The following is a 27,912-nucleotide window of genomic DNA, read 5'->3' as shown; positions in this document are numbered from 1 at the left end:
CGATGAGCCGTGTCCGTGGCGATTTCCTCGTTCCTCGTTATTTCTCTCTCAAAAGTCGCGTCGTTTTCTGCATAATCCCTGATAATGGCAGGTTCAAGCTCATTTGAGCCCTGTGAACGCGTCGACGGGTTTGCATTATCCTAATTGCTTGGTTATAAATGCTGATCTACTTGCAGTCCCCAAGCCTGGCAGGAGTATCGCCAGGGGGGTGATCAAGGCAGCGTAGCGGGCCTAGACGGGCATAACAGTAAGTTTCCGTCCAATTCTGACTCGAGTTTGTGAAGAGCTAATCCTTATATAGGCCCAAAAGAGGGTCTGTTCGAGGACGGAAATAACCGTCGGCAACGGGGCCTGTTGCATAAGAAGAGCGCGAGTGAGCAGTCGGTTTACCGATCTCACCAGCGCTCAGGCAGCAGTAGGCGAGAACGACTGCCATTTTTCGGCAGGAAGGCGACCTCGAAAACACCGGACGAACAATCTCCAGTTGAAGCACGTGCCACCAAGGCGGGCGACTCTCTCCGTCGAAGGCGACTCTTCCGTTCGCACACTTACCCTTTTGGTCGTAACTTCCACAGACACTCGCCGCGTACTGGAGGCTCGGACTCCAAGATTGGTTCGGCTCTTCAGAACCTCTTTTGGCCAGGACGGTCCAAGGAAGAAGAAGAAAGACCGGCACCATCGAGATTGACCCTTGCTGACCCGTTCTTAATCAGCGTGCCTCCCCTTACCATTGCTCCCTTATCCACCCACTTCCCCAATTTCTACGAACATCGTCGAGCTCAAGTCTTACCGTTTGCACAAGGTGTTTGTGGAGCTCCCACTGGCTACTACTGGGATCCTTCCTCCCCCCTCTCTCCACCCTTCATCCATACTCCACCTCAATTTCCTCCGGTGAATTTCCATTCCCCTGGAAACCCTCTCGGTCCTCCCATCACGCCTATCTCTCCTACTGAGTGTTTTCCACCATTTGATTGTGAGTCTCCAGGTGCCCAACCTACTCTCCCCTTTGTACCCTCGGACGACGCTGGGAATCATCCTAGTCCCGAGACTTTCATCCGGCCCCGCCAGCCTTCTATCTGTCAACAACCTGTTGATTCCCCAGTGGCTTACAAGATCATCCGCTACCCTCAGAGCATTCCGATTCCACCATGGATCCCTCACGTGGATCGCGCTTTTTGGACCCGGCGGTGGCTGCCCTCTCCAAGCATAAGGCCGAAGCCATAAAGCTTGCTCGCGAACAGGGTGTTGCTGTCCGAGAAATGTGCCGCAGAGCCAAAACAAACACACCCCCTTATGAATTCGAGGAGTTGATCGGAAAGGGCTCATACGGACGCGTCTACAAAGGCCACCAGCTTCCCTCCAGTAAGGTCGTTGCCATTAAGGTGATGGATATTGATTCTGTGGACTATCAAACTGTTCGTGACTTCAGAGATGAGTCAATCAAGGACTTTATCCACGAAATTAGGGTGATGAAGCAGGTCAAGGACGCGGGTGCGAGGAACATCAACGAACTAATCGAGGCAATCTCCATCCACTCCCAACTATGGCTGGTTTGCGAATACTGCCCTGGTGGTAGTGTTAGAACCTTGGTGCGTGCATTCTCTTTGCCATTCTCTGCCTTCGTAAGCATATTTTCTATCTGTGTGCTAATGTCATTCTACTGCAGATGCGAGCGACCGGCGACCGGCTTGAGGAAAAGTTTATCATCCCTATCGCTCGAGAGCTTGCTGCTGGGTTACGCGCCATTCATGATGCCGGCGTCATCCACAGAGATATTAAAGGTAGGCAACTACCTTAAAGCTACCGGGCTTGCGACTGACTATCTAAAGCTGCCAATATCTTGATCCACGAGGAGGGAAGGCTGCAAATTTGTGACTTTGGTGTCGCCGGAGTGCTTCAATCCCAGATGGACAAGCGGTCCACTTGGATTGGGACACCACACTGGATGCCGCCCGAGATGTTTGCGACTCGCGGTGAAGCCCACAAGTACGGTAGTGAGGTGAGATCTACGCCTTCAATTAAACTTTTTCATACTGACTGCTATAGATTGATGTTTGGGCCTACGGTTGTACCCTGTTTGAATTTGCCACGGGCAATCCCCCTAACTCAAATCTTCGCGAACGTATGCAGATCGGCAGACAGATCACTCGCAACACTCCGAAGCTGGACACCGATAAATATAGCGACGGTCTTAAGAGCATCGTTTCATTTGCCCTGGAATCCAACCCGGTCACTCGCCCCGGTATGGCAGATATATTGACACACCCTTACGTTGCTGATACTGAGGACGCATATCCTACTGCGTCCCTCAGCGAGCTGGTCCGCATCTATTATCAATGGTCACAGCGTGGTGGTCAACGCATTTCTCTCTTCCACCCTGGAGGTGCTGCTGCAGCAGAAATCCCCGGCAAGAAACAAGATTATGAAGAGGACTGGAACTTTAGTACGACAGATGGTTTTGAGCGTCGCTTCTCAGTTATTGATCTTGACCAACTGGCCGCCTCTCTGGCGGAGATGGAAGATCAAATTAGTCCAACCACGGTGCCTAGCTCGGATCATGAATCATCTGAGGACGGATCGGACAAGGACATGACGCCGGAGGACAAAGCGAACTTTGACGAGCGTGTGCGTCGGGGAGCTGCGGCGATGGAGGGCCTCTTCGATGAAGACAAGCCAAGCTACAAGTATGAAACCAAGAATGACTTCGTCCCAATCGAGCCAAAAGCCCCTACGTCGGATCTTCCGCTTCGCACTGATACCGATCGATCATCAGTCACCTCGACATTTATTGATATTGACATTGGCTCCTTTGATTCTTCACACTATGCTGCCGGAGCAACCTCAGCCCAGCCATTTCAACTTGCCGATGCGGATACTATTCGAGCGAATCGGACGAGTGGGCGTCAGCACCGGAACTCAGTTGAAGGCCGTTCGCGTTCGTCCAGCAGCGGTGTGAGTAGCAACCGGGGCTCCGAAGATATGACGTTCCAGCCCCAAACTGGACCTCGTCCTCCTACAATGGACTGGAAGTTTCCTGTGTTCATGCAACCTCCAACGGAGGAGGCTGAGCCAGCCAGCCCACCAGAACCAGAGACGAAGCCGGCTGAGCCCGACACATCCGATAAACGAGCAACTATGGAATGGACATTCCCCGTCATGACAGCTCCAGCAAATGATGGGGGCGCCAGTAGCGACAGCTTTACGGATACTAGCCAGTATGATACCCTGAAGGCACCGATTGTGGAGAGCCAGCCTTCAGCCACAGTCCGGCGCTCTAGTATTGGTGAGCCCGGGGACTCCCGGCCATCTACGTCTCGATCCGGCGAGTCCAATGGATCTGAGACTGACTATGACCCCTTTCGCTTTGATCGACCTTCCACACCACCCAGTCAGGCGCCCGCGGACCCAAAAAGTCTTGAATATCCCCAGTTGCTGAATACGTTCAAGTATCCTAACTACGACCAGTCCATCATTATGGACGGCCCTGGTCCAGATGAAGAAGAGGAGACGGATGACGTGTGGCAGAAGCCTTCTGAGAACACGGACGATCCCTCTTTGTCTGAACCCTTCCCGACCGCAATCCCCACTAAAAGCATCGACCTCAGCCTCCCCTTCGTCCCGTCTGCTAGTTCCTCCGTATCGGACTCCTTGCCTACGGCTCGGACCAATTTTCCTTCGCTCACTACTGACGATGGAGAGCCGATCCTGTTCCCCGAGCTCCCTCTGCCTCAGCTTGAGCTCTTCATGGCTGGTGCGAACGACCACGCGATAGCTGGGGAGTTGGATCGACTGTTAGAAAGCTTCATTGACTCGTTGAATTCCACCGGACAGGCTTTATCTAGAGTCAAACTTGGTCCGGAGGTGAAAGAGGAGGTCAAACCAGAGGCTGAGTAGGTGGTTAGTCTTTGGCTGGTTTCAGAAAAGAACATCTCGGACTGCTGGCGTCGTACGGTTTCTGACTGGTAAAAGCACTTGTCGTTGAGGGCTGTTGGGCATATTTCGGTGTTCGTGCTGGATGATACGGTTGAGCAAAATGATGTAAATTGAATTTCTGCAGTCACAAGGAAACCATAGTATCTGATGTATGCTGTCAGTTTGACAGCCTGTCGTAATGAGTCTTCAGCATTCACTGCCGGTCAGGCCCAACTTACGTATAGGAACCCACTGCAACATTATCTTATCAACAAACATTGCAATCACGATCCAGGTGTAGATAACTACTGTATAATCCCGACCCTCGTGGCTCGACACGAAACTCAACCTCGTCACGTCTGGACGTGACGCGCGTCATGAGGTGGATGCATCTCATTGCCATTTCTATATCCGTTATCTAACTGCAAAGCAACGACTCCTAATCATTCTCCTTCAACACCTTCGGGACTTAGTAACCCCATGACCCAACTGACAATCAACAACCTTTAACCACATGTCCATATAGACATACACACCCAAACCAAAATGACCACTCGATCAACTACATCCTCAACCCCATCTCCATCTCCATCTCCAACCTCCCACCCAACAACCACATCAAGAACCAAGACATCAGGAACCACAAATTGGCCCCTCACCCTCCGCACAATCAAAAACCTCTATACCTCTCACCACTACCGCCAATGCATCGCCCACGCAGCAGAACATTTGTCTCTAACGGAGCAGCCGGTACAGTCAAGACTATTTTATCCTATCCTATCTCTATCCTTTTATTTTATTTTTCTTTCCTAACTACGAGAATATACTATATTACTTTGAAATCTCTGAGATCATGTGCTAACAAGATTTCTCCTAATGATCGGATGGTTTTTGTGTGGGGTATAGATATACAAAACTTATCTCACATTCTACATGGCTGTTTCATATGAAGGGATGGGTCTTGCAGCCCATCAGTTCTCCGGTCAGAAATTGCCTCTTTTGCAGGCTGCTGTGGAGTGGTTTGGGGTTTGTGAGGGTGTCCTGGAGGAGGTGCAGGGTGGTTGGGATGGTGGCAGTGGGGTGCTGATGTGTGAGGAAGATGGTGATCCGTTTGTGGAGTACCATCGTCGTCCTGATCATGATTATGATGGGGAAGATGGTAGAAAATGGGATGAGGAAGAGGAAGAGATGCTGTTCTCGGGGGAGAGTGACAATAGCTTCGATTATACCAACACCACTATCTCGACGTATAGTGAGGTGTCGTTTTTCGATGACGGTGGAGAGGGAATTGAGGATGGGGATGAGCGTGGTCTTGTTCCTTCACCATTGAAGGTGCGGAAGGTGTCTGGGGAGTCGGTTGGAGGTAGTAGCTCTCTGCAGGGTTCCGAGGGTGAGAACCATGCTATGGGTGTGGCTAAGGCAGGAGTTGGGGTTTCGTTGCCATTGCCGTTGAGGATCGCTGCCCCCACTACTTCTGCGTCTATCTATACAGGTCCCAAGAAGGAAGTTGGTATACAAATGTGGCAATCAGTCAAGACACCAGCTTACAAAGGCGAACTACAGACCAACACAACAATCGTTTTCCTCCGTCAGCAGGTTACTTCAAGTATTACCACGCTGCATAGAATGATCACGGACGTGGCTGAGATGCAGTATGCACGGCGCATGTCCAAGGGCATGCGACGATCCGGATCCTTTTGGAGCTTTAGTCCGGTCAAGGAGAAGCATGTTGCTGATGGCGATGACATTGGAAGGGAAAAGTCTTCGTTTGGGGTCAAGGAGAGTACAGAGCAACGAATTGCGAGATTGCGAAGGGATGGATGGCAGACGGTGGGAATCCGGGGACAGAGAAGTGGATGGAAGGGGGAGGGCTATTATCGGGAGTATTGTGAGCGAGTGTTGGATGAATTGTATTTGGGAAGATCTTGAGATTGATCCATGATGGCCATGATGGTTTAGGGGAATTTGGTGTTAGTTATGGTTTATGATAGGATGTTTGTTAGTGTCATTATACCCATTATGGTAATACAGGTGCTTGCTCAATGAATTGGTTGAGCCTCCTTCAAGATGAAGTCGCAAGTCAGACAGCCTAATTAAGCCCGTGTAGTAAGTAATCAAGGAAACTAGCTAATTGGAATTTCCACGAGGCTAGCCAGGAAACCTGCATTCAGCCCGAGTGGAGAAGGACAGGAATCATCCGAAGAGAGCAGGCCGTCAGTCAGCCTGTCAGGGCTAGACGGTGATCCAATGAACCGGCGTCAATCCGGCTAAGCATCCCAGATGAGATTTTAGGCTGCATCTCCGCGCCAATCCTTTTAAAGGGGGCCAAAACAAAAAAGAAGAAAAGAAATAGTTAGTATCAGAAACTTGGCGGACATAGCCCCTTTTATATTGTGACCAATATGTCTCAGTTCGAAGACTGGGAGTGAAGAAAAAATAGTTAAAACGAATACGACATTCTTCATTATGTTTCTTTTCTTCTTGTGTGTGGCTGGTGCCCAAGGCACAAAGCGCCAAAATAATTAGCTCCAGGGACTGACTGTCGGCAATGTTTCAGCCTGGAGGAGAAAGGCGTGTCAGCATTGGCCCGCTGGCCGATTTCAGATTTGGGGGCCCGTTTCACCCTAAGCCGCTTTTTATTCTAGATTCCCTCATTTTTCAGGGCGAAAAACTCTAGTACCAGAACATATCACTTGCATGGAATGTGATGGTCATAATCATGTAAAAAGCATCAGGCTGTAAAGTTGGTAATGTGTCAATACGGACGGATATCCAAACCCGAATTACACTGCATTATGTAGTAATTGAACACCAGACCTAACTAATTGTGACTATGGGACTGCTGCATCCATGGATCAGCCTAAGCCTACTAAAATGCGCTGCCTGGAGGAGCATCAGCCTTGCGTGGCCGCTCCATCACTCCGACCTCCACCATCCAATCCCTATAGATAGGATTTCCCTTCGAGATTGAGCCCCGCTGAGAGAAAACCCCCCGTGGCTGTGCTGGGCAGCCATGGGATTAATGGGTTAAACTCTATCGCCGGGCCAGAACTTGACCTTTTTCTCGCTCTCTTTTCCCCCCTCCTTAACCAGATTTATTCCCTTTCTTCTTTCTTCTCTTCTGGTCCAGTTTCAGCTGTCTATCAACTGTTTAGCCTCCTTCCTTTTTTTTCCTTTCCGACCGACAACAACAGCGCATTGCATTGCCTTGCTTCACCTTGGCCTGCCAGAGTCTTGCACGTGCGATAAGCAGCGACCCCCCGATCAGGTACCGTGTGTTTACCCAGTTAGTTACTTAGTCTTAGTCTTTTTTTTCCTTACCCCCTATCGGTGGATGGAGGGATTTACCCACCATCAATCAGCCTTCCCCCCTCCCACCCTCCACACGGACACTGTCGCTGCTCGTGTACGGAAGTTAATCCCACCAAATACTTACTTCTTCCGTCTTCCTCCCCCAGGTTTCTGTTTTTCAACCTTCATCCTCAAATCCTCCAAACGCGACTTTCGCGATCTTGACACTTTCGAATCGCCCCGCTACCAACCTCCCTCACGTGCGGGGTTCCCATTCAGCTTCGCGCTCGCTGGTCTCGAGCCCACCGCACACTACTTACTACTCACGGATTAACCCCCCTTCCTAGGGCCTTCACTAAGGCCCTTCTACTCCAGTCACCATGAGTTGTAGGTCTTTACCTTTCTTCGTTTCCCTTCTCTTGTTTTTCTTTCGTCGCCGATCAGCCATTCGTTCATTCCACGATGGCATACACTTTCATTAGCCCAGCTTGCCATTGACAGCCATTGATTGGTTTCTGTGCTATCGCGCCCGGAACGGCAGCCTCATGTCTTTCATGAGCCATGTCTTTGTCTCTGATGTCCACCATCACCTGGGGCCATTGCGTCCATGCAGGTGGCATGCTCATCCTGTTCTGGCTCTTCGGTTCGATCGTCCCATCACTACTTGCCCTGCTTGCACCCATCCACCTCTCTGGTGATTTTATTGAGCGGCTATACCAGTTCTCTCTGTTTCTGCAAGTCCAAGCGCTGACCAATGGGTGATTTCACAGTCCATAATATGCTCAACAAGCTGTCGGGACAGCCCGAAAGCTACGAGAAAAAGTACGATAGGATCCTCCTCGCGTCCCCTTACATCTGCAGACATATAATAACCGCTGTGCAACCCGTTGCAGGTCCCACTACAAGTTCGGACGCACACTCGGCGCTGGTACGTACGGTATCGTTCGTGAGGCCGACAGCAGCAAGGGAAAGGTCGCCATCAAGATCATCCTGAAGAAGAATGTCCGGGGCAACGAACGCATGGTCTACGATGAACTAGAGATGCTTCAGGCTCTCGACCATCCCAACATTGTCCATTTCGTCGATTGGTTCGAATCGAAGGTCGGTTGCATCACGGATACTCTAGACGGTCCCTTGTCTAACGCTATGGCAGGATAAATTCTACATTGTCACACAGCTGGCCACTGGTGGTGAGCTGTTCGACCGGATCTGCGAGTACGGCAAGTTCACCGAAAAGGATGCCTCTCAGACCATTCGCCAGGTGCTGGGCGCCGTTCATTACCTGCACGAACGCAATATCGTTCACCGAGGTACGTTCAATTAGTTCAGTTGTTCATATTTCAGGCTTGGACTAATCTTGGCATCCACTCTGACTAGACCTGAAACCCGAAAACCTTCTCTACCTTGGTCCCGACCCCCATTCCCCCCTGGTCCTCGCAGATTTCGGTATTGCCAAGATGCTGGATAGCCCGAGTGAGGTCCTGACCAGCATGGCGGGCTCCTTCGGCTACGCCGCCCCAGAGGTCATGCTCAAGCAGGGTCACGGCAAGGCCGTCGATATGTGGTCCCTCGGTGTCATCACCTATACCCTGCTTTGCGGTTACTCCCCCTTCCGCTCCGAGAACCTGTCCGACTTGATTGAAGAGTGCCGGAGCGGAAAGATCATCTTCCACGAGCGCTACTGGCGCGATGTTTCCCAGGACGCCAAGGACTTCATCCTCACCCTGTTGCAGCCCGATCCTTCCAAGCGTGTCACATCCGATGAGGCCTTGAAGCACACCTGGTTGACCGGTGAATCGGCCAGCGACCGCGACTTGCTGCCCGAGATCCGTGCCTACATTGCCCGCTCTCGTCTCCGCCGAGGCATCGAGATTATTAAGCTGGCGAACCGCATTGAGGCCCTCAAGATGCAGGAAGACGATGAGGACATCCCCAGCCCGGTGGAAATGGCAGAGAAGGCTTCTGGCACGACGCCCTTCCCTCAACTCTCGCCCAATGGCAAATCGGATTCCGCGCCAGCGGAGGGCGAGGCGACCGGCACGAAGAAGCGCAGTCTGAGCAAGATTGCCCGCGGCGCCATCTTCCGTGAAGTTGTGCTCGCGAAGGTCCGTGAGGTGAAGGAGAACGAGGAGCGCGAGAAGGTTGAGCGCGAAGCTCGTGAGCGGACCACCCATGCATGAGGCCTGATCGGATGGCGTTGATAGAGACTTGCTTTCTGCTGCTGCACCGGTTCCATTCTTGTTGGGTCACGGACCATCACTGAACTGTTTTCTGTGAATAACTTTCGATGATTCCCCGTCCATATACTGATCTGGCGTATTCTTTTTGCTGTTTCTTGGTTTGCTGAACGAGATGGGACTTTAATGGAGGCTTCGGTTTACGGAGATAATATTCCTTTCTGTGATCTGAATTCATATTCGGCTTGACATGATCTTCCAACTATACGCCGCATGTAGATGACTCGCATCGATGTAATTGCCTCCAAATTGTGATCAGGCAAGTAGAAACAACAGTCTAATCATGACCAAATCAGATGCCGGGATATCACGTGGGAGATGTCCCCAGCGTGATCGGTCCGGGCCAATCAGGTGATGGGGTGCGGCCCCGTCAGCCACCGCCAGCAGATGATCGCCCGGAGATACCCTCGCGGCCCTCTTTAAGTAACTTCCTGTTCCCTCTCTTTCATGTTCCCCTCTGCAGTTCTCTCTTCACTCAGATCTCTCTCGGGCATTCACTACTACTAGATCCCTTAGCACTGTGACTTTTCAGTCTATCACTGCGCCCGCCCCGTCCAACAACTCATCCGCCGTCTCCTCGATCGCCCCGCCCTAAGTTGTAGACGTCATACATCTGTGCGCCTCCACGATCTGACAATTCCTTCCCGACAAGGCTGGCCGACTACTACCCACCAGATCTTCCCTGAGCAATCTCCAGTAAACCGACTGTCACTTCTACCTTGAAGAGGCGCTCTGCCCACCATGTTTGCCGGCAAGCGCCTGAGCAAGGTAAGTCATCATGCCACCTACCACCCCGCTCATCATCTCGACCATTGCAACTAACACAAATCTACAAACAGGAGCTCCTAAAGGTAATCCATTCCTGCAGCATTCACCCTACCAGATCTATCACAACCAATCTCTACACTCCAATGGCGCCCATTCCCTCACAAATCAACTAACCCCCCCACCACAACAGATGAAAGACCACCTCCCCCCCGGGATCACAATCGTCAAGTCCGACAACCTCGAGGAATGGCAAATGGACATCAAAGTCCTCGACTCCAACCCGCTCTACCAGAACGAGACATACCGACTCAAATTCACCTTCAGCAATAAGTACCCAATCGGTATTGTTACCCCCCCACAATTACAATTTTCTCCATGAACAATACTAACGCATTAGTTTTGAAAAATTGTAATAGAACCCCCCGAAGTCCAATTCATCGAATGCCCACCCACCTCCGACCACCCCCGTCCCATCCCCATCCACCCACACATCTACAGCAACGGCATAATATGTCTCGATTTGCTCAGCTCGGCAGGCTGGTCACCCGTACAGACGGTCGAGAGCGTCTGCATGAGCATTCAGAGCATGTTGACCGCTAATTCGCGCAATGAGCGACCTCCCGGTGATAGTGACTTTGTGTCGTATAATCGGAGGAGACCTAGGGATATCAATTTCCATTATGATGATGATAATGTATAGTGTTCTGGGGAGGGGGAGGTGAAATCGGTGGTGGTGGTGGTGGTTGCATTGATATTGGCGCGTGATCTTGATCTTCCATTTCCATTTCATTCACATCATCTTCATGTTCCTGGTTCGCTATTTGCTTTTCTTGCTTGCTTGCTTGATCCTTATCAAGGCGAACAAGGAGTTTAACTGGATTTCCGGATGGAGCGTTGGTATTATGCATGAAATGCATTTACGTGTGGGTTTAATTTTCTTTTTTTCTTGTTTACTTTTTCTTTCTTTCTTTCTTTCTTTGCAGTTACATCTCCTGTCTTATAGATATTACAACATACATACACATACATATTTCGCTACACACTCTCTTCCGTACACTGAAAATTGACCCTATGGTTACATCTAAAATTGTCACGTTTACTTCCCATAAACTACTACTACTTCTACTACTGCACCAAATCCAAAATCATACTCGATGTTTTGAGTCACTATACACAGGGTTTATGGAAGAGAGAACAAGGAGGAAAGAAAAAAAAAAGGGGAGGACAGACACAGTCGACGGAAGCAACATCAGCGACACAGATACAAAGGAAAAAGTTCAACGCCATAAAGCAAAGTAACAAGCAAAAGGACATTGGTACAGCAGGTTGAACCTGGTTTTTGGGGAGATCGCCATAGCCCAAAGGTGGAACTGTTACACAAACTCGCACACAAGCCGAATGTGATGGTAATAGTAGAGACAATTAATCTTTCTCTTGGTATATCTGCAACTTCTAATCGAGATTTTGGCACCAATAAATCAGGGTCATGTGTCTTTGAGCTGTTATACAGGTCTTCGTTGGAGATCAGACGGTCCTATCCTTTTCTACCGGTCAACCTCACCGAACACAAGATCCATCGTTCCTAAAGAGAGAAATGTTAGTATGTTGTTGATATGGTCAAGGCACTTTGGGTATAGCTTACCGATAATAGCGACAGCATCGGCCAGAAGGTGGCCGCGAGACACTTGGTCGAAACCACCCAAGTGAGCAAATCCAGGAGCACGGATCTTGCAGCGGTAGGGTCTCTCGCTACCGTCACTGACAAGGAACACACCCATCTCACCCTTGGGAGCCTCAATGGCGGAGTAGGTCTCACCCGGGGGAACGGCGTAACCCTTGGTGAACAGAAGGAAGTGGTGGATCAGAGCCTCCATGTTCTCCTTCATGGCCGCACGGGGAGGGGGGGAGATCTTGTAGTCCTCAACACGGACGGGACCAGCGGGCATCTGGTTCAGGCACTGGTGGATGATGCGCAGGGACTGGCGGAATTCCTCCATACGGCAGAGGTAACGGTCGTAGCAGTCACCGTTGACACCGACGGGCACGTCGAACTCAACCTTGTCGTAGGCATCGTAAGGCTGGGACTTACGGATATCCCAGGGGACACCGGAACCACGCAGCATGACACCAGTGAAACTCATGTTCAGGGCATCGGCAGCCTTGACAACACCAACACCCTGGGTTCTGGCCTTCCAGATACGGTTATCCGTGAGCAGTTCCTCGGTCTCGTCAATGCGGTCACCGAACTGAGTGGCCCACTGGTAGATATCGTCGAGGAGACCAAGGGGCAGATCTTGGGACACACCACCAGGGCGGACGTAGGCAGCGTGGAGACGGGCACCGGAGACACGCTCGTAGAATTCCTATATTCAAGAACTCATGTCAGTCATTGCGGCTAGCACACAGTTCAGAATGCCAGAAAACACCTACCATGAGCTTCTCACGTTCCTCGAAACCCCACAGGAAAGGTGTCAGAGCACCAACATCCATCGCGTGGGAAAGGACGGACATGAGGTGGTTCAGAATGCGTGTCATTTCACCGAACAGTGTCCGGATGTACTTGGCTCTCTCGGGGATCTCAACGTTCAGCAGCTTCTCAACAGCCAGGGAGAAGCACTGCTCGTTGGTCATCATGGAGACGTAATCCAATCGGTCGAAGTATGGCAGGGCTTGCATGTAGGACTTGTATTCGATCAACTTCTCGGTACCACGGTGAAGCAGACCGACGTGGGGATCGGCGCGGACGATCTCTTCACCATTGAGCTCCAGAATCAAACGCAACACACCGTGAGCGGCAGGGTGCTGAGGACCGAAGTTGACGGTGTAATGGCGGATCTTGCGGCCGGCTCCAGTGTCCTCGGACTCGAGGGCGGCGCCCACATCAGCCTCCGAAGGGCCCTCCTTGTTGGCCAGAGATGTGAAGGTCGGGTCGGCCGGGATGAGGCGGGTGGCCTGGTAGCTGGTGGGTTCTGCATACCGGCGAGGCAGCGACGTCGAAATCGTCCGGGATCTGGGGATAGCAGTGTTTCTGGAGAAGCTCGAGGGGCGGAGGCAGAGCCTTTTGGGCGCGCTGCCCGCCAGGCGAGTGAAGGAAGCAGCCATTCGGGAGAGCGGGGAGTGAGGATGAGGGTGAAGCGAGGCGGAGAGCCCTCAATCCAGACGCAATTGGGTTGGAAGGAGGGGGAATTGGCGGGGATTGGAAGCGATGCGGACTGACGCTTGCTCCTCGTTGGATGAGGTTGCGCTTTCCAGGCGAGATACAATTTGGGCAGTCACGTGAGAGGAGCTTATGGTCATCAGCCCGTCTCTGGTTGGTCTGCCGTTAGCCACTTAAAACTCTCACCACTAGTGCCTATTCCCCTTAAACTGCTGGGTGTGTTATATACACCAGTCTCTCCGCCTTTGCGGCCTGCAGAATTTCAGAAAATACTGCCGCTTCCGCCAAAGAACTTTTCGCAGTTGCTCCCTCCACTTTGTCTGTCCCTCTTCCTCCTCCAAATTTCCCCGCGGCTTCTAAGTCCATCGTTCATCATGGCGCCTCTCGTTCCCTCGCAGGAGGAGCTTGATCGCAGAAGGGTATGTTCTGTCTTCCGACCGTGACCTCTTGTTCCTATTTCGTCCATCATACTGACTGCATTGACTTCCAGATCGTTGACATCAACCCAGAGACCGTCTCCAACATCCCCTCCACAGATTTCCCTGGTCATTGGCCCGGCGAGTCGCACGAATGGTCCCTCGAAAAGTTCAAGAATGTACGTTGGTAGTACTCAAGTGTTCGCGCTCACAATGCCACTTCTCCACACAAGTCCCATCAGCTTTGCGCTCACACGTACCTTTTTTTCGCGAACAGGATCTCAAGATCGACTTCCACCGCAACGAGCGTTTCGAAGCCTCCTTCTCTCTCATCGGGGTCGACGCCTCCATTGCCAATGCCTTCCGTCGTATTCTCATGGCCGAGGTGCCCAGCATCGCCATCGAATACGTTTTCGTCCACAACAACACCTCTGTCATCCAGGATGAGGTTCTCGCACAACGTCTGGGTCTGATTCCCCTCAAGGGTTCCGTGGAGGGCATCAACTGGATGCGCTGGTTCAAGAAGCCCACCGACGACGATCCCAATGGCAGCAACCCCGCCGACTACAACACCATCGTCTTGCGCTTGGACGTCGAATGTACCAAGAACCCCAACGCGGACCCGGAGGAAGATGATCCCCGCAAGCTCTACAAGAATGCGCACGTCTACGCCAAAGATATCACTTTCCACCCCGTCGGTCGCCAGGAACAATTCTTTGCTGGTGATGACGCAATCCAGCCTGTCAACCCGGACATCCTGGTCGCCAAGCTCCGTCCTGGTCAGTCGATCGAGATGGAACTTCACTGTATCAAGGGTATCGGTGCCGACCACGCCAAATTCTCCCCCGTCGCCACGGCTACCTACCGTCTACTCCCCGACATCAAGATCCTCCGCCCCATCATTGGAGACGATGCCAAGAAGTTCGCCAAGTGCTTCCCTAGCGGTGTCATTGGCCTCGAGAAGGTCACCCGTGAGGAAGCCAAGCAGAAGGACAGCGGATATGAGGGCCACGAGGGCGAATTGAAGGCAGTTGTTGTGGATCCCTTCAAGGATACCGTCAGCAGAGAGTGTCTGAGACACGAGGAGTTCCAGGGCAAGGTCAAGCTCGGTCGCGTCCGCGACCACTTCATCTTTAACATCGAGAGTGTTGGCCAGTTCGAAAGCGATACCCTCTTCCTGGAGAGTGTCAAGGTCCTGAAGCTGAAATGCGCAAGATGGAAGCGGGGCTTGACGGACCTTATGCGCTAAGTCAAAGCCATTTGACTCAGCCTTCCGTGAAAAATGATTCAAAGCTATATAATGCATTGGCCTGGCGTTGGATTGTCTTGTTGATTTTGTACATTTACGAAAAGTTGGTGACAACCTTCTTTACACTTGTTGGGAGTCTGGACTGGGATCTTTTTGTGATAGAAAAAGCAGATTTGACTTCCTAGGTCTTGAACATGATCATCAGAGCATCAGCAATTCTTCGTAACGTGTAGTTGCCGGTCCATCACAGCGGCCCTTCGTCTATTGAAACGCCAGTCGGAAGCGGAAATCGATGATATACGCCGGGTCACTGACTGCGATTTCCTGGCCGTCCTCAATCAAGTCCTTCAGCTTGAGCTTCAGATTAGCGCGAGTCTGTTCCTCCAACTGCGGCGGGAACCGTTGGTAGAGTGTCTTCTCCTCCGTCCTCATACTGGGCTTCTTCAGCTGAGCCTCAGGCCGTTCTCCAAGAGTCTCGATGAATTCTTCCAGCGTCATATTTGGGTTCACGGTCAATTTGCGTGCCAGGTTTCCGCACACCGGGCAGTCCGGCTTCTTCTCCGCCTCAAACGTGTACGTGTACACGCCCTCTTCTCCTGCATACATCATATAGTTCTCAAGATACGGGTTGCACGATGTGGCAATCTTCAATGCCTCGGAGGTGGTCGCCGCTGCGATCACAGCATTGGTTGAGGCAATAGCCGGAATGATGTTCTTGACAACTCCCTGAGTCATCTGGAAAGTGACGCCGGAGATATTGAACTGCTTCGCCCGCTCCAGAGCAGCATTGTAGACCCAGCCAATGTGCTCCATGTCGTCACTATCGAAGGCGTCATCTTTGCGCTGTTCCTGCCAGGCAATCTGATGAGCCCATTCGATGCAGTGTTGAGGCTGGCGCGGAATGGTTGCGATGGTACAAAGAGGAACGGCCGGTCGCGGCGCGTGCATATCAAGCTGACACTCAATACAAGAGGAAAGTGTGGGTAAAATTACACGCGCCTGTCCCTTGAATCCTGTTACAGGTCAGTCGTGCTTTGTTTTGTGTCCAGCATAAGTGAGCAAACATACCTTCTGTTCCGCCATCGATGAGTGGCTTCAGACTTTCTGGATCCTCGAAATCGACCATTCCGACCAGAGTCGAGTTGATCCAACGTCTGGCTTCGATGCTATCCAGACCACAGACGATGATCTTGAATTGCATGTAGTAATCTTCGTCTTTGTCTTGGATCTTCCCTACATACGGTGTGATCTTAACCCCCTTAACTCGTCTTTCTACAAAGGCAGCAGCAACCTCAGCTTTGGGCTTGCCTATGTCTGACTGGCGAAATAGAAATTGTCTGTTCAGGTTGGAAATATCGATCGTATCTGCACGTGTTGGTCATTTGTAGTGTCTACAAGTTAGGAAGGACTTACCCATATCAATGACGTGGATGTCTTTGAAGCCTGACAGAGCCAGGTTTTTGAGGATCTCACATCCTAGTCCTCCAGCGCCGCTGTAAGCAGTGCTTGGTTATTATCCATGTATTTCTAAGGGAGTTAGAATTGCCTTGACTTACATGACCCTGCAGTACCGTTAGCGAGCACGACGGGTCCGAAACAGTCAGATACGTACAGAATTTTGGATGACTCTAAAGCACTTATCGTCTCTGGTCCAGGGACCCAATCTTCATCACTGAAGGGTCCGGACTTAGTCAGGACGCTGTATAGATGCTTCCTGGATGATATGAGCAGCTGCAGCTATGGGGTGGAGAATTCTTCTCACCATCGCTGAGGCGAAGTTGTAGCTGCCATTTTCCGATTATGTTGTCTAAAGTAGCCAGGTCGCTAACTATTTGCCTCTACCCAAGCTCTTGTTGCACAAGCAAGTGATCTCTTGCCTCCGAGCTGCACTTATTGTGAGCTCCTGCGCCAGCTTAGATAGTCTGGCGTCCAAGATATAAGCAGAATAATGGCTGCACAGCCAAGAGCTATTTTGCTATGAAATCCGAGTTATCAGATTGTAGACAGCGTGAAGGTGATGGTGGGATGATGAGGATGATGAGTCTCGAATGGTCGTTAGATCGATACAGCACCGCCCCACGTGACCCCTCCGCGCCATACAATTTCCTCCAACTTCCACAACTTGGTCCTCCTTTCCTCGCAACTTTTACGAAGATAATGCCACATTAGTAAAATGGATGGTCTACTTACGGCCGTTAAGACGGTCAAGCACAGCCAGCAGCCCATTTTGTCGGCCGCTGCCGAGGGAACATATTCAGGCACCACATCTAACGGCTCTGAGAACCGGTCCAAAGCCGATCTCCCCGGGGACCCAACATCCTCAGAACATATCCTGGCCATCTTGAAGGCAAAACCCGATGAGCACGAAATTGCTCAGGTTCTAGCCATACTAGATCCATCAAATAAAACAGCAACTCCGAATGGATTTGATATCCGGGTCCCGCGCCCAGTAACAGCGCAAATTCTCAATGCTCTGGTTAGCATTACAATCCCGGATCATTGGGAGGCTCTTGGGCCACAAACCCAGAGTTCAAAGTCTGGTAATTCGAAGCTACGAGCTGCTCTTCTGAGATGTCTCAGCAGCGTTGCGGGTATCAGTTGCTTGGTGACCCAGCTCCGTTCTCTCATAGCTGCGTCCCGTTCATCGGCTGAGCAGGCGAAATCATCCGGTCATAAGATACAGATTAGGGATACACTTGCGGTCATTTCCGCCCTGCTGGAGCCGAGCGACTTTGCGTTTCGCCTTTACGCTGACATGGATAATCTGTACAGCAATGCGACACAGAAGCAAGTGGCTTGGAGGGAGTTGCTCTCGGTGCTTGCTGCCAGTAAAGTATTGTCTACAGCGGCAGAAGCGCTTACTCTGATCTCTGAGCTTGACGGGATTTCTACAATCTCTTGGATCGGGGAAGGCTCGAAATACGCTACCTGGCTAGGTTCAAATATCTGCTATATGGCATCGAAGACTGCTCTCAGTGATGAAGAGGCTTGGAAATCCGTGGCTCTTTTGACTGGGAGGTCGCTAAGCTTGGGTTATACAGGTATTTGAGTAAGTCTTTACTGTTAGGCTTGGTAGGCTAAGCATGATACAGATCAGGTTGTCAAAGAGATCTATACCGGACTTCTTGTTCAGCGACCACTTTCCGAACAGTACAGCTCGCTTTTTGACCATCTCCGGCCAACGGAGCAACTAGCATTGCTCGAGGCTGTCTTTCGGGATCTTGAGAAAAGGCAGTTTTCAGGTGAGATACCTGGTGACAGTGCCAGCAACACCTCGGGACAAGTGGTCAGTAGCGTAGCAGCTCTCTGCTCAATGGCCGTGTCAAAACGGTCACATCTGCAAAGTCAGATAATAGATTGGCTGTCAAAAGGCCAAGGCGGTTCGATCCATTCGCTTGGGTTGCGCCGTGCTCTAGTGGCTACATTAGCACAGGAAGAAGGTAGGAGTAAGCCCGCTTGATAAAGTTTTTCTAACTGACATGGATCACATCAGACTCTATAAATACTCTTCTTAGTAAGAGTCTAGATCAATCAGGCGACAAGTTCTACATTCAGCACGCTCCCATTAGGTGTCAAGAAGGTACTATATCCATGTGTTATGTATAGCAGAAAGGACTAACATATATCAGCCAATGCCCAAGTTGTTCTTCTCGCTGCAGGCTACCTCCAGCGGCTTGATGCTGCAGCAATGATGTTTATTGGACGCACCGGACTCTTCCTGAATACAGTCTCGAACCGCCTAGCAGCGTCTTCGCCCAGAGCGCGCTTTCTCGGCATGCTGATTGGAACTACTATCTCTCAGCTCATCGAGCAGCAAGGTAAAGGGATGAGGTTTGATCTTGAAGAGATGGAAAGTGATGAGGCACATTGGTACTTGGACCTTGCTAAACTACACGATTCCGTTGGGTCTATTGAATCCATTGAATCGCTGAGAGGGCCTCCGGCGACAACTGAAAAGGATACCAAAAACCGAACCTCTAGGACCAATATGCCAAAGAAAGACACCAGAAGAGCAAAGATCGTTGCCATAGAAGAGGCCAATGACTCGGATCAAGAGGATGAAGAAGATGAAGATCTCATCCCATATGAAAAGCCTGATGAAGATCCATCAGATTCTGATGATGACCCAACCTTGGTCCAACGCAACAAACCTACCGCACCAGTGTATGTGACAAAACGAACCGTAACACATATGGCCACTAACCGTGAGTTAGGTACATCCGCGACCTCATAACCTACCTACGCGACACGGAAAACGTAGAGCGCTACGAGCTGGCTGTTTCCACCGCCCCTTCCTTAATCCGACGCAAGACCGGCTTTGGAACGGAGCTTGCTGAGAATACAGAAGAACTGGCACTCGTTGTTGTGGGCTTACAGGAGCATGGGAAGATCCCCAGATTCCAGGAAATCCAACTTCAAAGTATGATCGCACTGATCGTATCTCAACCTCTCAAGATGGGCCACTGGTTCTCGGCCATTTTCTTCGATGGGGACCTATCTCAACCACAGCGCTCTACGATCCTCACAGCTCTAGGCTTGAGTGCTCGCGAACTCGGCGGAAATGGCGAAGCAGACGCTAAAGCACTAGGTCTTCCACGCGTATCCGACGCTTCGTTCCCGTCCAAAAAGCTCCCTGGTAACCTCGAGGCTCTGTATCAGCCTGAGACCGAATCGCCAATCGCAAGCCTAACCAAGCAATTATCACGCGCCTCACTCGAACCACTAGCTGCCGATGCCTCAGATTCCCTGTCTGGGCCCAATGCACTCAAGGTCCGCACATTCTCCTCACGAATGGAAGTCGAAAAGAAACGTCAGCAACGCGAAGCACAGCGACAAAAGTCCACCGCAAAGGATCTATACAGAGTCCTTGCAGATGGGTTCTTCTACCCTCTGAAGGGTCGTTTCGAAATGATGATCATGCAATTTTCATCGTATGTTCTCCTTCCTCCCCAAGTTTTCCACAAGTCATCATCGCTAACGAATCAGTTCCACCGCTCCCTCCTACAACCCCTTCTATGCCCCCCATCTCCTTAGTCTCTTCATCCAAACACTCACACTCATCTTCTCAACGATGGGCCCTCACACGCCCCATCTCGCAGCCGTCACACACGAAACATTGACATTTCTGCTCTCGCTCCACGCTCGCACCATATCAGACGATCCCGGCATCTTGTCCTCGCTTCTATCTCTCTTCCTCGCAGCTGTAGATTTGAACGTCGCCTCCGGGACCTCCGGGGAAGAGCGCCTGGTCACTGAATTCGCCACGCAAGTCATGGAGCTGCAAGAATGGGTAGGAGAGATATTTGATCGGACACTACCGGTCCAAGATACAAGCGATCCGCGAGAACAGGTGCGGACATTAGCTGCAGGTGTCATGGTTAAACTGGGAGAGGTGATAGAGCGATACCAGGGACGGCTGATGGGTGTGAATTCCGGATTCAGGTACTAGTTGTTAATCAAACAATCCCAATAAAGTCTATAACAACCTCAACACGATATACCCAACCTCATTCCAAAATGCACCAACCGTCATGTATGATCCTCTAGAATATTTTGAAGGAGGACATTGACGGTCCTCTTCTCGTTTTGCTTTGCTTATAGAGGTGTCAAACGTGGTGGCTTTAGTCATATTGGTCCGGTCCTATTAGATATGCGAAGTCTCTCTACTTTAGGGTCATGTGTTCTGGATGGATTTGCAAGTGACATGGGAAGCTGCAAGATCATGTCTATCATGCTAAAGCCTCTCTTAAAGTTTAATGGAGATTTACGCAGAACTACAATCTTGAGAGTCAGTGTGAGAAGGCCTCCAGGATACGGAAGAGCTCTCAAAGCACGAGATGGCCGACGAATGTGCCTCACAGTACGCAGCAGAGCGCGAGGCTCGCAATGCTGTCACTCTCGGGCTGAGTGACCAGAAGACGATGCACCAGTTGCCATCGTCTGGGAAGAGCGCCCAGGATCGCCGGAGACAGGCGGCACGTCGGCGTGCTCAGAATGAAAGTGCTGGCAGTCAAGCGGCGACTCAAGGAGACACGGGGCAGAGCGGGAGTCGAAACCAAGCATGACATCGACCAAGTCGATGGTTCAACTCACAGGAGGTGACTTTAGGTTGGATGTTCTTCTTGGGCGACTGAAAAGGCATCACGAAGATGACCTTCATATATCTCTTTCTCCTTCAGCTTGCCGTCAAGGAAAGTTTGTATGTCTGGGGTCCAATATGGCGACACAGTCCGTTCAAACTCCACCATCCCAGCATCATCTAGTTTCGAGTATCTTGGTTGTATGTGATCTAGGAAGATATTGTATAAACCTTTGGGGGTTTCGAGTGCGTGAAAGTACCAGAAACTTCCAGTTGCCCAGCCTCGCCTCATGATACTCGCGAGACCCAAAATTTTCTTTCCCGCTTGAGAGCGATTCTGTTCTTCCTGGTCGAAGACTTCCATAAATTCGGCATGAATCTCACTGAAAGCATCAAGATGTTCTCCTTCGTATAACTGATCCACTCCGCGACTTGTGAGCCAATAGGGCGGATGGAGCATCTCAACCGGTCGTGAGCATGTCCACTCTAGGTCAACGAGTGACTTGATATTCCAGTCGCTGTCGACAAAGAGGTTACTTTGGTGTAGATCCGTCAAGGTCATGATAAACGGCCCACGTCGATGTTTGCGACAGGAGAAATGTGGCAGCAGAGCTCGCATTATGGTCAGAGTTGACAGCTGCGCTTCACCGTCGGCCTTGTCTCGTATCGAATTTGGGACATGGCGTAACCGACTGTCATGATAGGACAGCAGGTCCATATAGTAACTATCGTTTGTCGAATACACGAGGTCTCTGTCCATGTTTGTGGGGACGGACTCGTTTTCTAGATGATGAAGACGAAGTGTTATAGGGCGATTGGTGAGCTTTACAATCCCATGGTTATCGATTGTCAGAGATCCTATTCGGTCGAAAGGAAACTGGGCTAATGATAGTATAATCTGACTCAACCCGCGGAAAAGGTTGGCTCTGCGTTTGCGGTCGTGGCGTAACCTATCCCAAGACTCAGAAAGCATCACAGCATCCGAGCTCCCGACGTGGTCCAAAAGTAAATAACCCGTTTTCAGGCTGTAAGGGCAGTTTCCCACTTGAGTAAGGTGGTCGAATTGGATACCCGAAAAGAGGCGATAGCACACGGTGAAGGTACCATTTTAGGCGGCTGAAGATGGAGGTGTGCTGAATCGCGGTGAACTAGGCCAGGGTTAACTTGGCTCTCAAATCTTCAGCAACTCACTTACACATGGGCCTTGTGCAAATGCGAAGCCCCACAATTGCGGTATGGATATAGAAGGACAGTTCTGCCGAGTCCATATATAAGTTGCAGCCTCGCAGCGAATCTTCTCGTCCGAATTCCCTGGTTGTTGACTCTCTCCCACTCTATAGGGCAGAGGAAACCTCATGAGGACCTTTTTGGATGTTCTACCATCCTGCCCATCAATGACAACTGGGATGCACACGTTGAAGCTTCCGGAGATCCAGTCTTTGACTTCTTCGACACGGCATGTCTGTTTTTTATTTAGATTCATATGATACGACACAATAGATTCGATTACGGTGCGATGTTGATACAAGTATACATAGAAATCAACGCGCCGTTGTGGGTATGATAGCTCTTGGAGGACATTGTCATCGTCGTCTAGAGCCGCAGAGAGACTGATTTGTCTGTGGAGTAGCGGCAGCGCACCCGGCATGCTGGCCGGTCGGGTGGTTTGAGGGATTACAGAGCAAATGAATGTCAATGTAGCCTCTCACAGCACCAAATAAATCAGGCTCAAGGGTTTAAACATTCACTGTCTGGCCTAATGCCAAAAATGCAAGGGTTGGGAAGACTGCTAGGTGACTTAAGGGGATAGAGATAGATGGACAACGAGTTAGAAGAAAGAGTAAGGCCAATGTGCCAAGGCCGCTAGCCCCCTTTCGGGTGGAGTTTGTTCAGGCCTGAGGCCCCCAGCTCCGGTACCTTGGATACTTGGGAGGAACAAAAAACACTTGGGACACATTCTACAAGGCGACAACTATGCACTGCTGCTAATGATCCACATCATTGCCACGCCCTACACTTAGAAAGTTGAAGTTTCATAATTCCTGTTGGGCTTGTGGGACCCCACAGACATGAAATGGGCAGCGGTGCACCAACTTCTAAAGCATTACCTACAGACCCCAGGGAATCATACAGTGTGGGATTGATATTATCATTCGCTAACATTAAGTCTTTACCACCTTTCACTCCAACTTCGCAAAATTCCCCTTCTCGATCGCCGCATCCATCATCCGATCACCATTAATAAGGCTCGTCGTACAAATCACAATCTTCCGCCGGGGAGCTTCCTGCGCCGCAATAAACCTCAACGCCGCAATTTCTGTGAATGTAATTCCGCCCAAAAAGAAAACATAAACGGTCTTGATCGCATTATTCCCGCTGATTGTCTGCCGCGCCCTGATGGCCTTGTCGTCACCCTTCTGTACAATGCTAAACGTAGCTCCACGAGCACTCTTCACTACGTCCTCAAAACCCAGCCATCCTGGGGACGAGGCGCTTGCAGGGCTAGGTGTTGCAGCAGTGACAGGTCCGCCTCTGACAAGAGAAAGAATGTAAGGTTTCTGCAGAACACATTGAACAAGACGGATGCTGAGAGGGGCGAACCCGCTATAGACGTACGCAACGTCATTAGGGTCCTTTTCGCTGACCTCTTCAACGACCAGTCGGAGGTTCTTGCGGAGGTAGCCGTAGTTGGTCTTAGTGCCTGTCTGGGCGCCAGCGGTAGGGAGGAGCATGGTGGTGGCGGAAGAACGAGGCTGAAGAAGTTCCATTTTTTCGAGAGCCCAGAAAGTAAGAAGGTGTTGATGGCCGTAGGCTTGGATGATTTGACGTTTGAAGTTTTCGAGGTCGCGGGGGCGGAGACCACCGGACATGCACGATTCAAGACAGAGCAGACGGAGAATGGTCTTCAGAGGAACATCGCGAGCAATTAGCTCCTCAACGGCGTCGTGATGGTATGTAGCGTCGGCGCCCGCGGCGTTGTTCTGTTGGACTTCGAGAATCTTGCGGAAGATATCTGAGCGAGTGGTTCTCATGATTTCTTCCGCAAGGTTGGTATGGACTCGGAGACTTTGATGTTCCAGTTGATAGGTGGGAAGTTTGTTGACGAACTCGCGAAGCTCGGAGGTAGTTTTGGCGGCATGTCGGCTTTCGTAGTCGCTTTCCAAACGGCGTGCAACCTTGTTCAATATGTCACCTACAATAGCGAAGTTGGCGTCACGCAGCTGGCTGAAAAGTTGGTCGGAGGAGTCTAGTTGGACTTTCCGCTTTTGTCCTTGCTTTGAGGACTGCTGGGGTGCTTTAGAAGACTCCTGGGCCTGAGGCACTGCCGTAGGCCCGACGATAGAGGTGTCCACATCTGCTTGGTTATTCTTGATGCCCACTGTCTCATCGATCAATCCTTCGTAGGTCAATTGTGTCAGTAGCGCAGTCCCAAAGTCGACTTCGCGATCGATGATGATGAGGCTTTCCGTGCTTGCGCTAGGAAGAAGGCCTCTGGCAGAGACTCCAGCAAGACCCGAGCTTTCTTCAGCATCAAGCTCCTTTCTCATCCGCAGTAGGAGGTCTGCAAGGCGTCGGGCATGGTCACCCTTGCCAATGATACGAGGGAAATAGCCATGTCTTTGCTGGATATCCATGAGGGCTTTTGCAGAGTGGAAGATACATGCCGGATCCTTGTGCTGCATGCCACTAGGTGTTAACAGTGTTTGGAACAGGAAGTTGTGCTCTTCCTTACCAGGTACAAGTCGCCAAAAGAGTCTTCTAGCTCCAGGGATAGCACATCTTGTTCCAAAGGGGCGAAGTACAGTGGGAATTCGGCAATATTCACATCGCCTATAATGCCGGCTTCTTCAAGGATGGAATTGCTTACAAGGGTCCGCCTCGGAACCCAGAATATGGAGAGTTCATGTTCAACATTGCCGTTGCGCTGAAGACGCTGAATCTGTTCTAGAGGAATGTTAGCTCATACTGATGGCATTCAATCGGGCGTGATTTGAAAGAAGGCCTTGAGATGAGCTGTATACAAATCTCTCTATGTTGGGATCTCTTGACTGACTACGTAGAGTGGAAGATAGATCTGCGTAATCTACTGTTTGTCCCGAAGAGATATAGAGGCATAGCTTCGCCAATGATCGCATGACGAGGCACAGGATAGAGAGGATTTACAATGGGAGAAGGCGACGGGGTGGTGATCCGGAAGAAATGGACATACCTGCCACGGCCCGCACCTGGCGTATCTTTTCCGCGTGGACTAGAAAGACGACGTTGCGCTGAGAGGAGTCCACGTTGCCATTCTCGAGCAGGAACACGCGATCTACACCGTATTCCTGGAGCAGCGAGAACTTGACGAACAGCCCGACTGGACCAGCCAGATCCTGACTGACGACAAGGTTTTTCTTACCACGTACCTGCACCACGAAATTCAGCCCATGCACAAAGGCGAGGAAGATTGCTGCTGCCTTGAGGGACACGTTGGAGGCTTACTCACGCCTTCAAGGAGAGTTAACAAATCCCTACGCGCCTTGTCCCTAAAATAGTCTGCATCAGACCCTGGATACGGCGCCATGGCTGCGGTGAAGCATGCTCCGGCGATGTGATTGGGAGGGGGAGAAGGGAAGATTGAAGGGAAGAAGACGGAGGGAGGAGAGGAAAGGCGGAAGCAAAACGAAGGCAACCACCAACTCAAAGTGGGAAAGTTTGCACGTTTGCAGCCACTGGTTCGTGGCTGCGAAAAGGGTCCAGCCACCCCATTAGCCGTTTAGGGATTAGTGCGTGCACTGCCTGTCATATTGATGGTTCTGATACCGTCATTACTCTCACCACTACCCATTTTATCTTTCTAGATTGATGTATCAGAATTACCCTCCGCCTTGGGTCTCGACCCTCCATCCAATAATGCCTAAGGAGGCGTTTCCCTGACGGCTGCTGCTCCCCTGACCAACTGGAGTTATTATTATCGTTGGTTTCACATCTTTTGCGCTGGTCCCTCTCTGATCCCCTTTTCTACCTCCATCTGTCCTCTTCTCAGATTCTATCCTCTCGCTCACCGGATTAATCGCTACTAGCATATCCTTGACCTTCTCTCACCCTCACAGCCGACTACTAATCTCTTTCGCATTCCACGCCATGGGCCGATTCGGTTTTAAAAAGTCCGGGGACGACGACGAGGATTCCGGCAACCGTCTGGCACTTTTCGGCTCCAGATCGAAGAGCAAGAGCCCTGCGCCGCCTGCTAACCCCTACGCTAAACCTATCCCGACCGATCCTTACACCAAGGCCAAGATGCAGGCGGGTGTGGCTCCTCTGCCAGCCGGAGAACAACCGCCCGCAGCTGGCCCCTCTGGTGCCCATAACATCCCCGGAGATAACAAGTATCAAGGGTATGCGCCGAATCGATATGGAAACCAAGGCGGTTACGGATCCGACCGCTTTGGTGGCGGGGGTGCTGCTGCCCCTGCCGCTTCTCGGTACGGCCCTGGCGGCTATGGAGGACTAGGTAGCGCCGATCCCAATGACCCCGCGGCGGCGGATGGCAACAGAGATGCGCTTTTTGGAGGGGCTCGGGATCGGGCACAACAACAACAGCAGCAGGCCGGCCCTCCCCCGCCTTACTCCGAGGGCGGAGCTGCCTATGGCGGAGGCAGCAACGAGTACAACACCTCCACTTACCAGGAGCGTCACCTTACTGCTGAGGAGGAAGAGGAGGAGGAAATTCAGACCATCAAACAGGACATCCGGTTCATCAAGCAGGGCGACGTCGCCTCAACTCGCAATGCACTCCGTGTGGCTGCCCAGGCCGAAGAGACGGGTCGTGAGACACTCGCTCGTTTGGGTGCGCAGGGAGAGCGTATCCATGATGCCGAGAAGAGTTTGGACGTCGCTACAGTCGAGGGACGGATCGCGGAGGAGAAGGCAAAGGAGTTGAAGACACTCAACAAGAGCATGTTCGCTGTTCATGTGTCCAACCCTTTCACCAGTTCCCGGCGCCGGCGAGAGCGTGATGAGCGGATTTTGAACACGCACCGCGCTGAGCGGGAAACTCGCGAGGGTACCGAGAAGGAGGCTTTCAAGACCAACCAACGGATGGAGCGCACATTCAGGGACATCGACAAGGAGGCGGCCAAGCAGACCACACGTAACAGGACCAACATCACTGATCGTGCCAAGTACCAGTTCGAGGCGGACAGCGAGGATGAGGCGATGGAGAACGAGATCGAACAGAATCTGGATCTGCTTGGAGGAGCTGCGAGCCGTCTGAATGGCCTTGCTCGGGCGACAGGTCGCGAGCTGGACGAACAGAACCGTCATTTGGAGCGTATCACGGCCAAGGTAAGTCCTTTTGAGATCCTGTCACGAAGTCCAATCTCGACTGACTGCTTTGTAGAGCGACTTTGTCGACGACCAAATCGCCATGAACCGGGCCAAGCTGGACAGAATTCATTAAGCTTGGCCTTAGAACCATTACTGACCGCCTGGTGCCGTCGAATTTCTACTGTGCATATCACCTCTTGCTACCATATCCTTGGCGTTTTGGGTATTATACTACATTATGCTTGCTATCGGCCATTTGGCCATTGTGTTTCGCATACGGAGGAAGTAATAGTCGCGAATAGAGATGTCAACCCTTTTAGCTCATACCCAGGACTTTCCATATCGCTTAGACGTAACCCGGTGGGATTTCAGGTGTCTTCTGCATCCAATCCCGCAAATAATTGCAGGGGAGGAACTTTCTGCCTTGGGGCTCCGAAAACGCATAGCTTTCCAATAGTCAACTTCAAGCAATCTTACCGTACTGCTACTCAAGT

The 27,912-nt window shown here is 51.2% G+C and overlaps 12 protein-coding genes across 12 annotated transcripts; 8 read left to right on the top strand and 4 right to left on the bottom strand.

The window, feature by feature from the left end:
• Positions 1-84: 84 nt before the first annotated feature.
• BO85DRAFT_458023 (putative serine/threonine protein kinase) lies at positions 85-3,894 on the top strand (the record flags this gene model as incomplete). Its single annotated transcript, XM_025661557.1, has 7 exons — positions 85-128; positions 177-247; positions 302-1,101; positions 1,134-1,589; positions 1,667-1,781; positions 1,830-1,999; positions 2,047-3,894. 7 exons carry the CDS (start codon positions 85-87, stop codon positions 3,892-3,894), a joined length of 3,504 nt encoding a protein of 1,167 aa, XP_025517919.1.
• A 951-nt stretch (positions 3,895-4,845) lies between these two features.
• Positions 4,846-5,841, top strand: BO85DRAFT_436916 (uncharacterized protein; the record flags this gene model as incomplete). The annotated part of the gene is made up of 1 exon (XM_025658594.1): positions 4,846-5,841. The coding sequence occupies one exon, from the start codon at positions 4,846-4,848 to the stop codon at positions 5,839-5,841; it is 996 nt and encodes a 331-aa protein (XP_025517918.1).
• A 1,834-nt stretch (positions 5,842-7,675) lies between these two features.
• BO85DRAFT_256011 (serine/threonine-protein kinase) lies at positions 7,676-9,421 on the top strand. The gene is made up of 4 exons (XM_025654980.1): positions 7,676-8,025; positions 8,097-8,304; positions 8,357-8,513; positions 8,581-9,421. Exons 1-4 carry the CDS (start codon positions 7,958-7,960, stop codon positions 9,381-9,383), a joined length of 1,236 nt encoding a protein of 411 aa, XP_025517917.1. The 5' UTR covers positions 7,676-7,957; the 3' UTR covers positions 9,384-9,421.
• Positions 9,422-9,879: 458 nt separating this feature from the next.
• On the top strand, positions 9,880-11,248 carry BO85DRAFT_447855 (ubiquitin-conjugating enzyme E2). The gene is made up of 4 exons (XM_025659798.1): positions 9,880-10,208; positions 10,280-10,291; positions 10,399-10,549; positions 10,625-11,248. The coding sequence occupies exons 1-4, from the start codon at positions 10,182-10,184 to the stop codon at positions 10,906-10,908; spliced, it is 474 nt and encodes a 157-aa protein (XP_025517916.1). The 5' UTR covers positions 9,880-10,181; the 3' UTR covers positions 10,909-11,248.
• Positions 11,249-11,414: 166 nt separating this feature from the next.
• BO85DRAFT_394042 (NADH-quinone oxidoreductase subunit D) lies at positions 11,415-13,421 on the bottom strand. Its single transcript, XM_025656907.1, has 3 exons — positions 12,639-13,421; positions 11,851-12,571; positions 11,415-11,790 (listed from the first exon to the last, which is right to left on the bottom strand). Exons 1-3 carry the CDS (start codon positions 13,308-13,310, stop codon positions 11,753-11,755), a joined length of 1,431 nt encoding a protein of 476 aa, XP_025517915.1. The 5' UTR covers positions 13,311-13,421; the 3' UTR covers positions 11,415-11,752.
• A 318-nt stretch (positions 13,422-13,739) lies between these two features.
• BO85DRAFT_486430 (DNA-directed RNA polymerase core subunit RPC40) lies at positions 13,740-15,030 on the top strand (the record flags this gene model as incomplete). Its single annotated transcript, XM_025663391.1, has 3 exons — positions 13,740-13,784; positions 13,856-13,960; positions 14,059-15,030. 3 exons carry the CDS (start codon positions 13,740-13,742, stop codon positions 15,028-15,030), a joined length of 1,122 nt encoding a protein of 373 aa, XP_025517914.1.
• Positions 15,031-15,291: 261 nt separating this feature from the next.
• On the bottom strand, positions 15,292-16,821 carry BO85DRAFT_436911 (NEDD8-activating protein UBA3; the record flags this gene model as incomplete). Its single annotated transcript, XM_025658593.1, has 6 exons — positions 15,292-16,043; positions 16,099-16,395; positions 16,444-16,523; positions 16,587-16,592; positions 16,643-16,744; positions 16,793-16,821. 6 exons carry the CDS (start codon positions 16,819-16,821, stop codon positions 15,292-15,294), a joined length of 1,266 nt encoding a protein of 421 aa, XP_025517913.1.
• A 350-nt stretch (positions 16,822-17,171) lies between these two features.
• On the top strand, positions 17,172-20,899 carry BO85DRAFT_447850 (telomere length regulation TEL2 family protein). Its single transcript, XM_025659797.1, has 6 exons — positions 17,172-18,071; positions 18,123-18,470; positions 18,524-18,610; positions 18,660-19,194; positions 19,245-19,961; positions 20,017-20,899. Exons 1-6 carry the CDS (start codon positions 17,204-17,206, stop codon positions 20,477-20,479), a joined length of 3,018 nt encoding a protein of 1,005 aa, XP_025517912.1. The 5' UTR covers positions 17,172-17,203; the 3' UTR covers positions 20,480-20,899.
• Positions 20,544-21,037, top strand: BO85DRAFT_255890 (uncharacterized protein). The gene has a single exon (XM_025654979.1). It carries the CDS (start codon positions 20,681-20,683, stop codon positions 20,939-20,941), a length of 261 nt encoding a protein of 86 aa, XP_025517911.1. The 5' UTR covers positions 20,544-20,680; the 3' UTR covers positions 20,942-21,037.
• BO85DRAFT_467618 (uncharacterized protein) lies at positions 20,940-22,757 on the bottom strand (the record flags this gene model as incomplete). The annotated part of the gene is made up of 4 exons (XM_025662198.1): positions 20,940-22,134; positions 22,181-22,257; positions 22,305-22,571; positions 22,644-22,757. The coding sequence occupies 4 exons, from the start codon at positions 22,755-22,757 to the stop codon at positions 21,135-21,137; spliced, it is 1,458 nt and encodes a 485-aa protein (XP_025517910.1). The 3' UTR covers positions 20,940-21,134.
• A 481-nt stretch (positions 22,758-23,238) lies between these two features.
• BO85DRAFT_394029 (Sec1 family protein) lies at positions 23,239-25,737 on the bottom strand. The gene is made up of 4 exons (XM_025656906.1): positions 25,596-25,737; positions 25,320-25,515; positions 24,843-25,054; positions 23,239-24,786 (listed from the first exon to the last, which is right to left on the bottom strand). Exons 1-4 carry the CDS (start codon positions 25,671-25,673, stop codon positions 23,290-23,292), a joined length of 1,983 nt encoding a protein of 660 aa, XP_025517909.1. The 5' UTR covers positions 25,674-25,737; the 3' UTR covers positions 23,239-23,289.
• A 281-nt stretch (positions 25,738-26,018) lies between these two features.
• BO85DRAFT_417671 (putative plasma membrane SNARE protein (Sec9)) lies at positions 26,019-27,912 on the top strand. The gene is made up of 2 exons (XM_025657782.1): positions 26,019-27,436; positions 27,492-27,912. Exons 1-2 carry the CDS (start codon positions 26,234-26,236, stop codon positions 27,549-27,551), a joined length of 1,263 nt encoding a protein of 420 aa, XP_025517908.1. The 5' UTR covers positions 26,019-26,233; the 3' UTR covers positions 27,552-27,912.

The sequence above is a fragment of the Aspergillus piperis genome, assembly GCF_003184755.1.
Source record: "Aspergillus piperis CBS 112811 unplaced genomic scaffold BO85scaffold_5, whole genome shotgun sequence".
Taxonomy (NCBI): Eukaryota; Fungi; Ascomycota; class Eurotiomycetes; order Eurotiales; family Aspergillaceae; genus Aspergillus; species Aspergillus piperis.
The sequence above is the reverse complement of the archived record's forward strand: the minus strand, read 5'-3'. Positions and strand labels throughout refer to the sequence as shown.

Coding starts and splice junctions, on each gene's coding strand:
- BO85DRAFT_447855 (XM_025659798.1), top strand. CDS start 10,182: ATGTTTGCCGGCAAGCGCCTGAGCAAG. Junction 10,550..10,624: donor CAGCAATAAGTACCCAATCG/GTATTGTTACCC, acceptor AAATTGTAATAG/AACCCCCCGAAGTCCAATTC.
- BO85DRAFT_394042 (XM_025656907.1), bottom strand. CDS start 13,310: ATGGCTGCTTCCTTCACTCGCCTGGCGGGCAGCGCGCCCAAAAGGCTC. Junction 12,572..12,638: donor AGGAACGTGAGAAGCTCATG/GTAGGTGTTTTC, acceptor TCTTGAATATAG/GAATTCTACGAGCGTGTCTC. Junction 11,791..11,850: donor CGATGCTGTCGCTATTATCG/GTAAGCTATACC, acceptor TTCTCTCTTTAG/GAACGATGGATCTTGTGTTC.
- BO85DRAFT_394029 (XM_025656906.1), bottom strand. CDS start 25,673: ATGGCGCCGTATCCAGGGTCTGATGCAGACTATTTTAGGGACAAGGCG. Junction 25,055..25,319: donor CCAGGTGCGGGCCGTGGCAG/GTATGTCCATTT, acceptor ACATTCCTCTAG/AACAGATTCAGCGTCTTCAG. Junction 24,787..24,842: donor CTTTTGGCGACTTGTACCTG/GTAAGGAAGAGC, acceptor AGTGGCATGCAG/CACAAGGATCCGGCATGTAT.
- BO85DRAFT_256011 (XM_025654980.1), top strand. CDS start 7,958: ATGGGTGATTTCACAGTCCATAATATGCTCAACAAGCTGTCGGGACAG. Junction 8,026..8,096: donor CCCGAAAGCTACGAGAAAAA/GTACGATAGGAT, acceptor AACCCGTTGCAG/GTCCCACTACAAGTTCGGAC. Junction 8,514..8,580: donor ACGCAATATCGTTCACCGAG/GTACGTTCAATT, acceptor CACTCTGACTAG/ACCTGAAACCCGAAAACCTT.
- BO85DRAFT_255890 (XM_025654979.1), top strand. CDS start 20,681: ATGCGAAGTCTCTCTACTTTAGGGTCATGTGTTCTGGATGGATTTGCA.
- BO85DRAFT_447850 (XM_025659797.1), top strand. CDS start 17,204: ATGGATGGTCTACTTACGGCCGTTAAGACGGTCAAGCACAGCCAGCAG. Junction 18,471..18,523: donor TACATTAGCACAGGAAGAAG/GTAGGAGTAAGC, acceptor GGATCACATCAG/ACTCTATAAATACTCTTCTT. Junction 18,611..18,659: donor TCCCATTAGGTGTCAAGAAG/GTACTATATCCA, acceptor AACATATATCAG/CCAATGCCCAAGTTGTTCTT.
- BO85DRAFT_417671 (XM_025657782.1), top strand. CDS start 26,234: ATGGGCCGATTCGGTTTTAAAAAGTCCGGGGACGACGACGAGGATTCC. Junction 27,437..27,491: donor TGGAGCGTATCACGGCCAAG/GTAAGTCCTTTT, acceptor ACTGCTTTGTAG/AGCGACTTTGTCGACGACCA.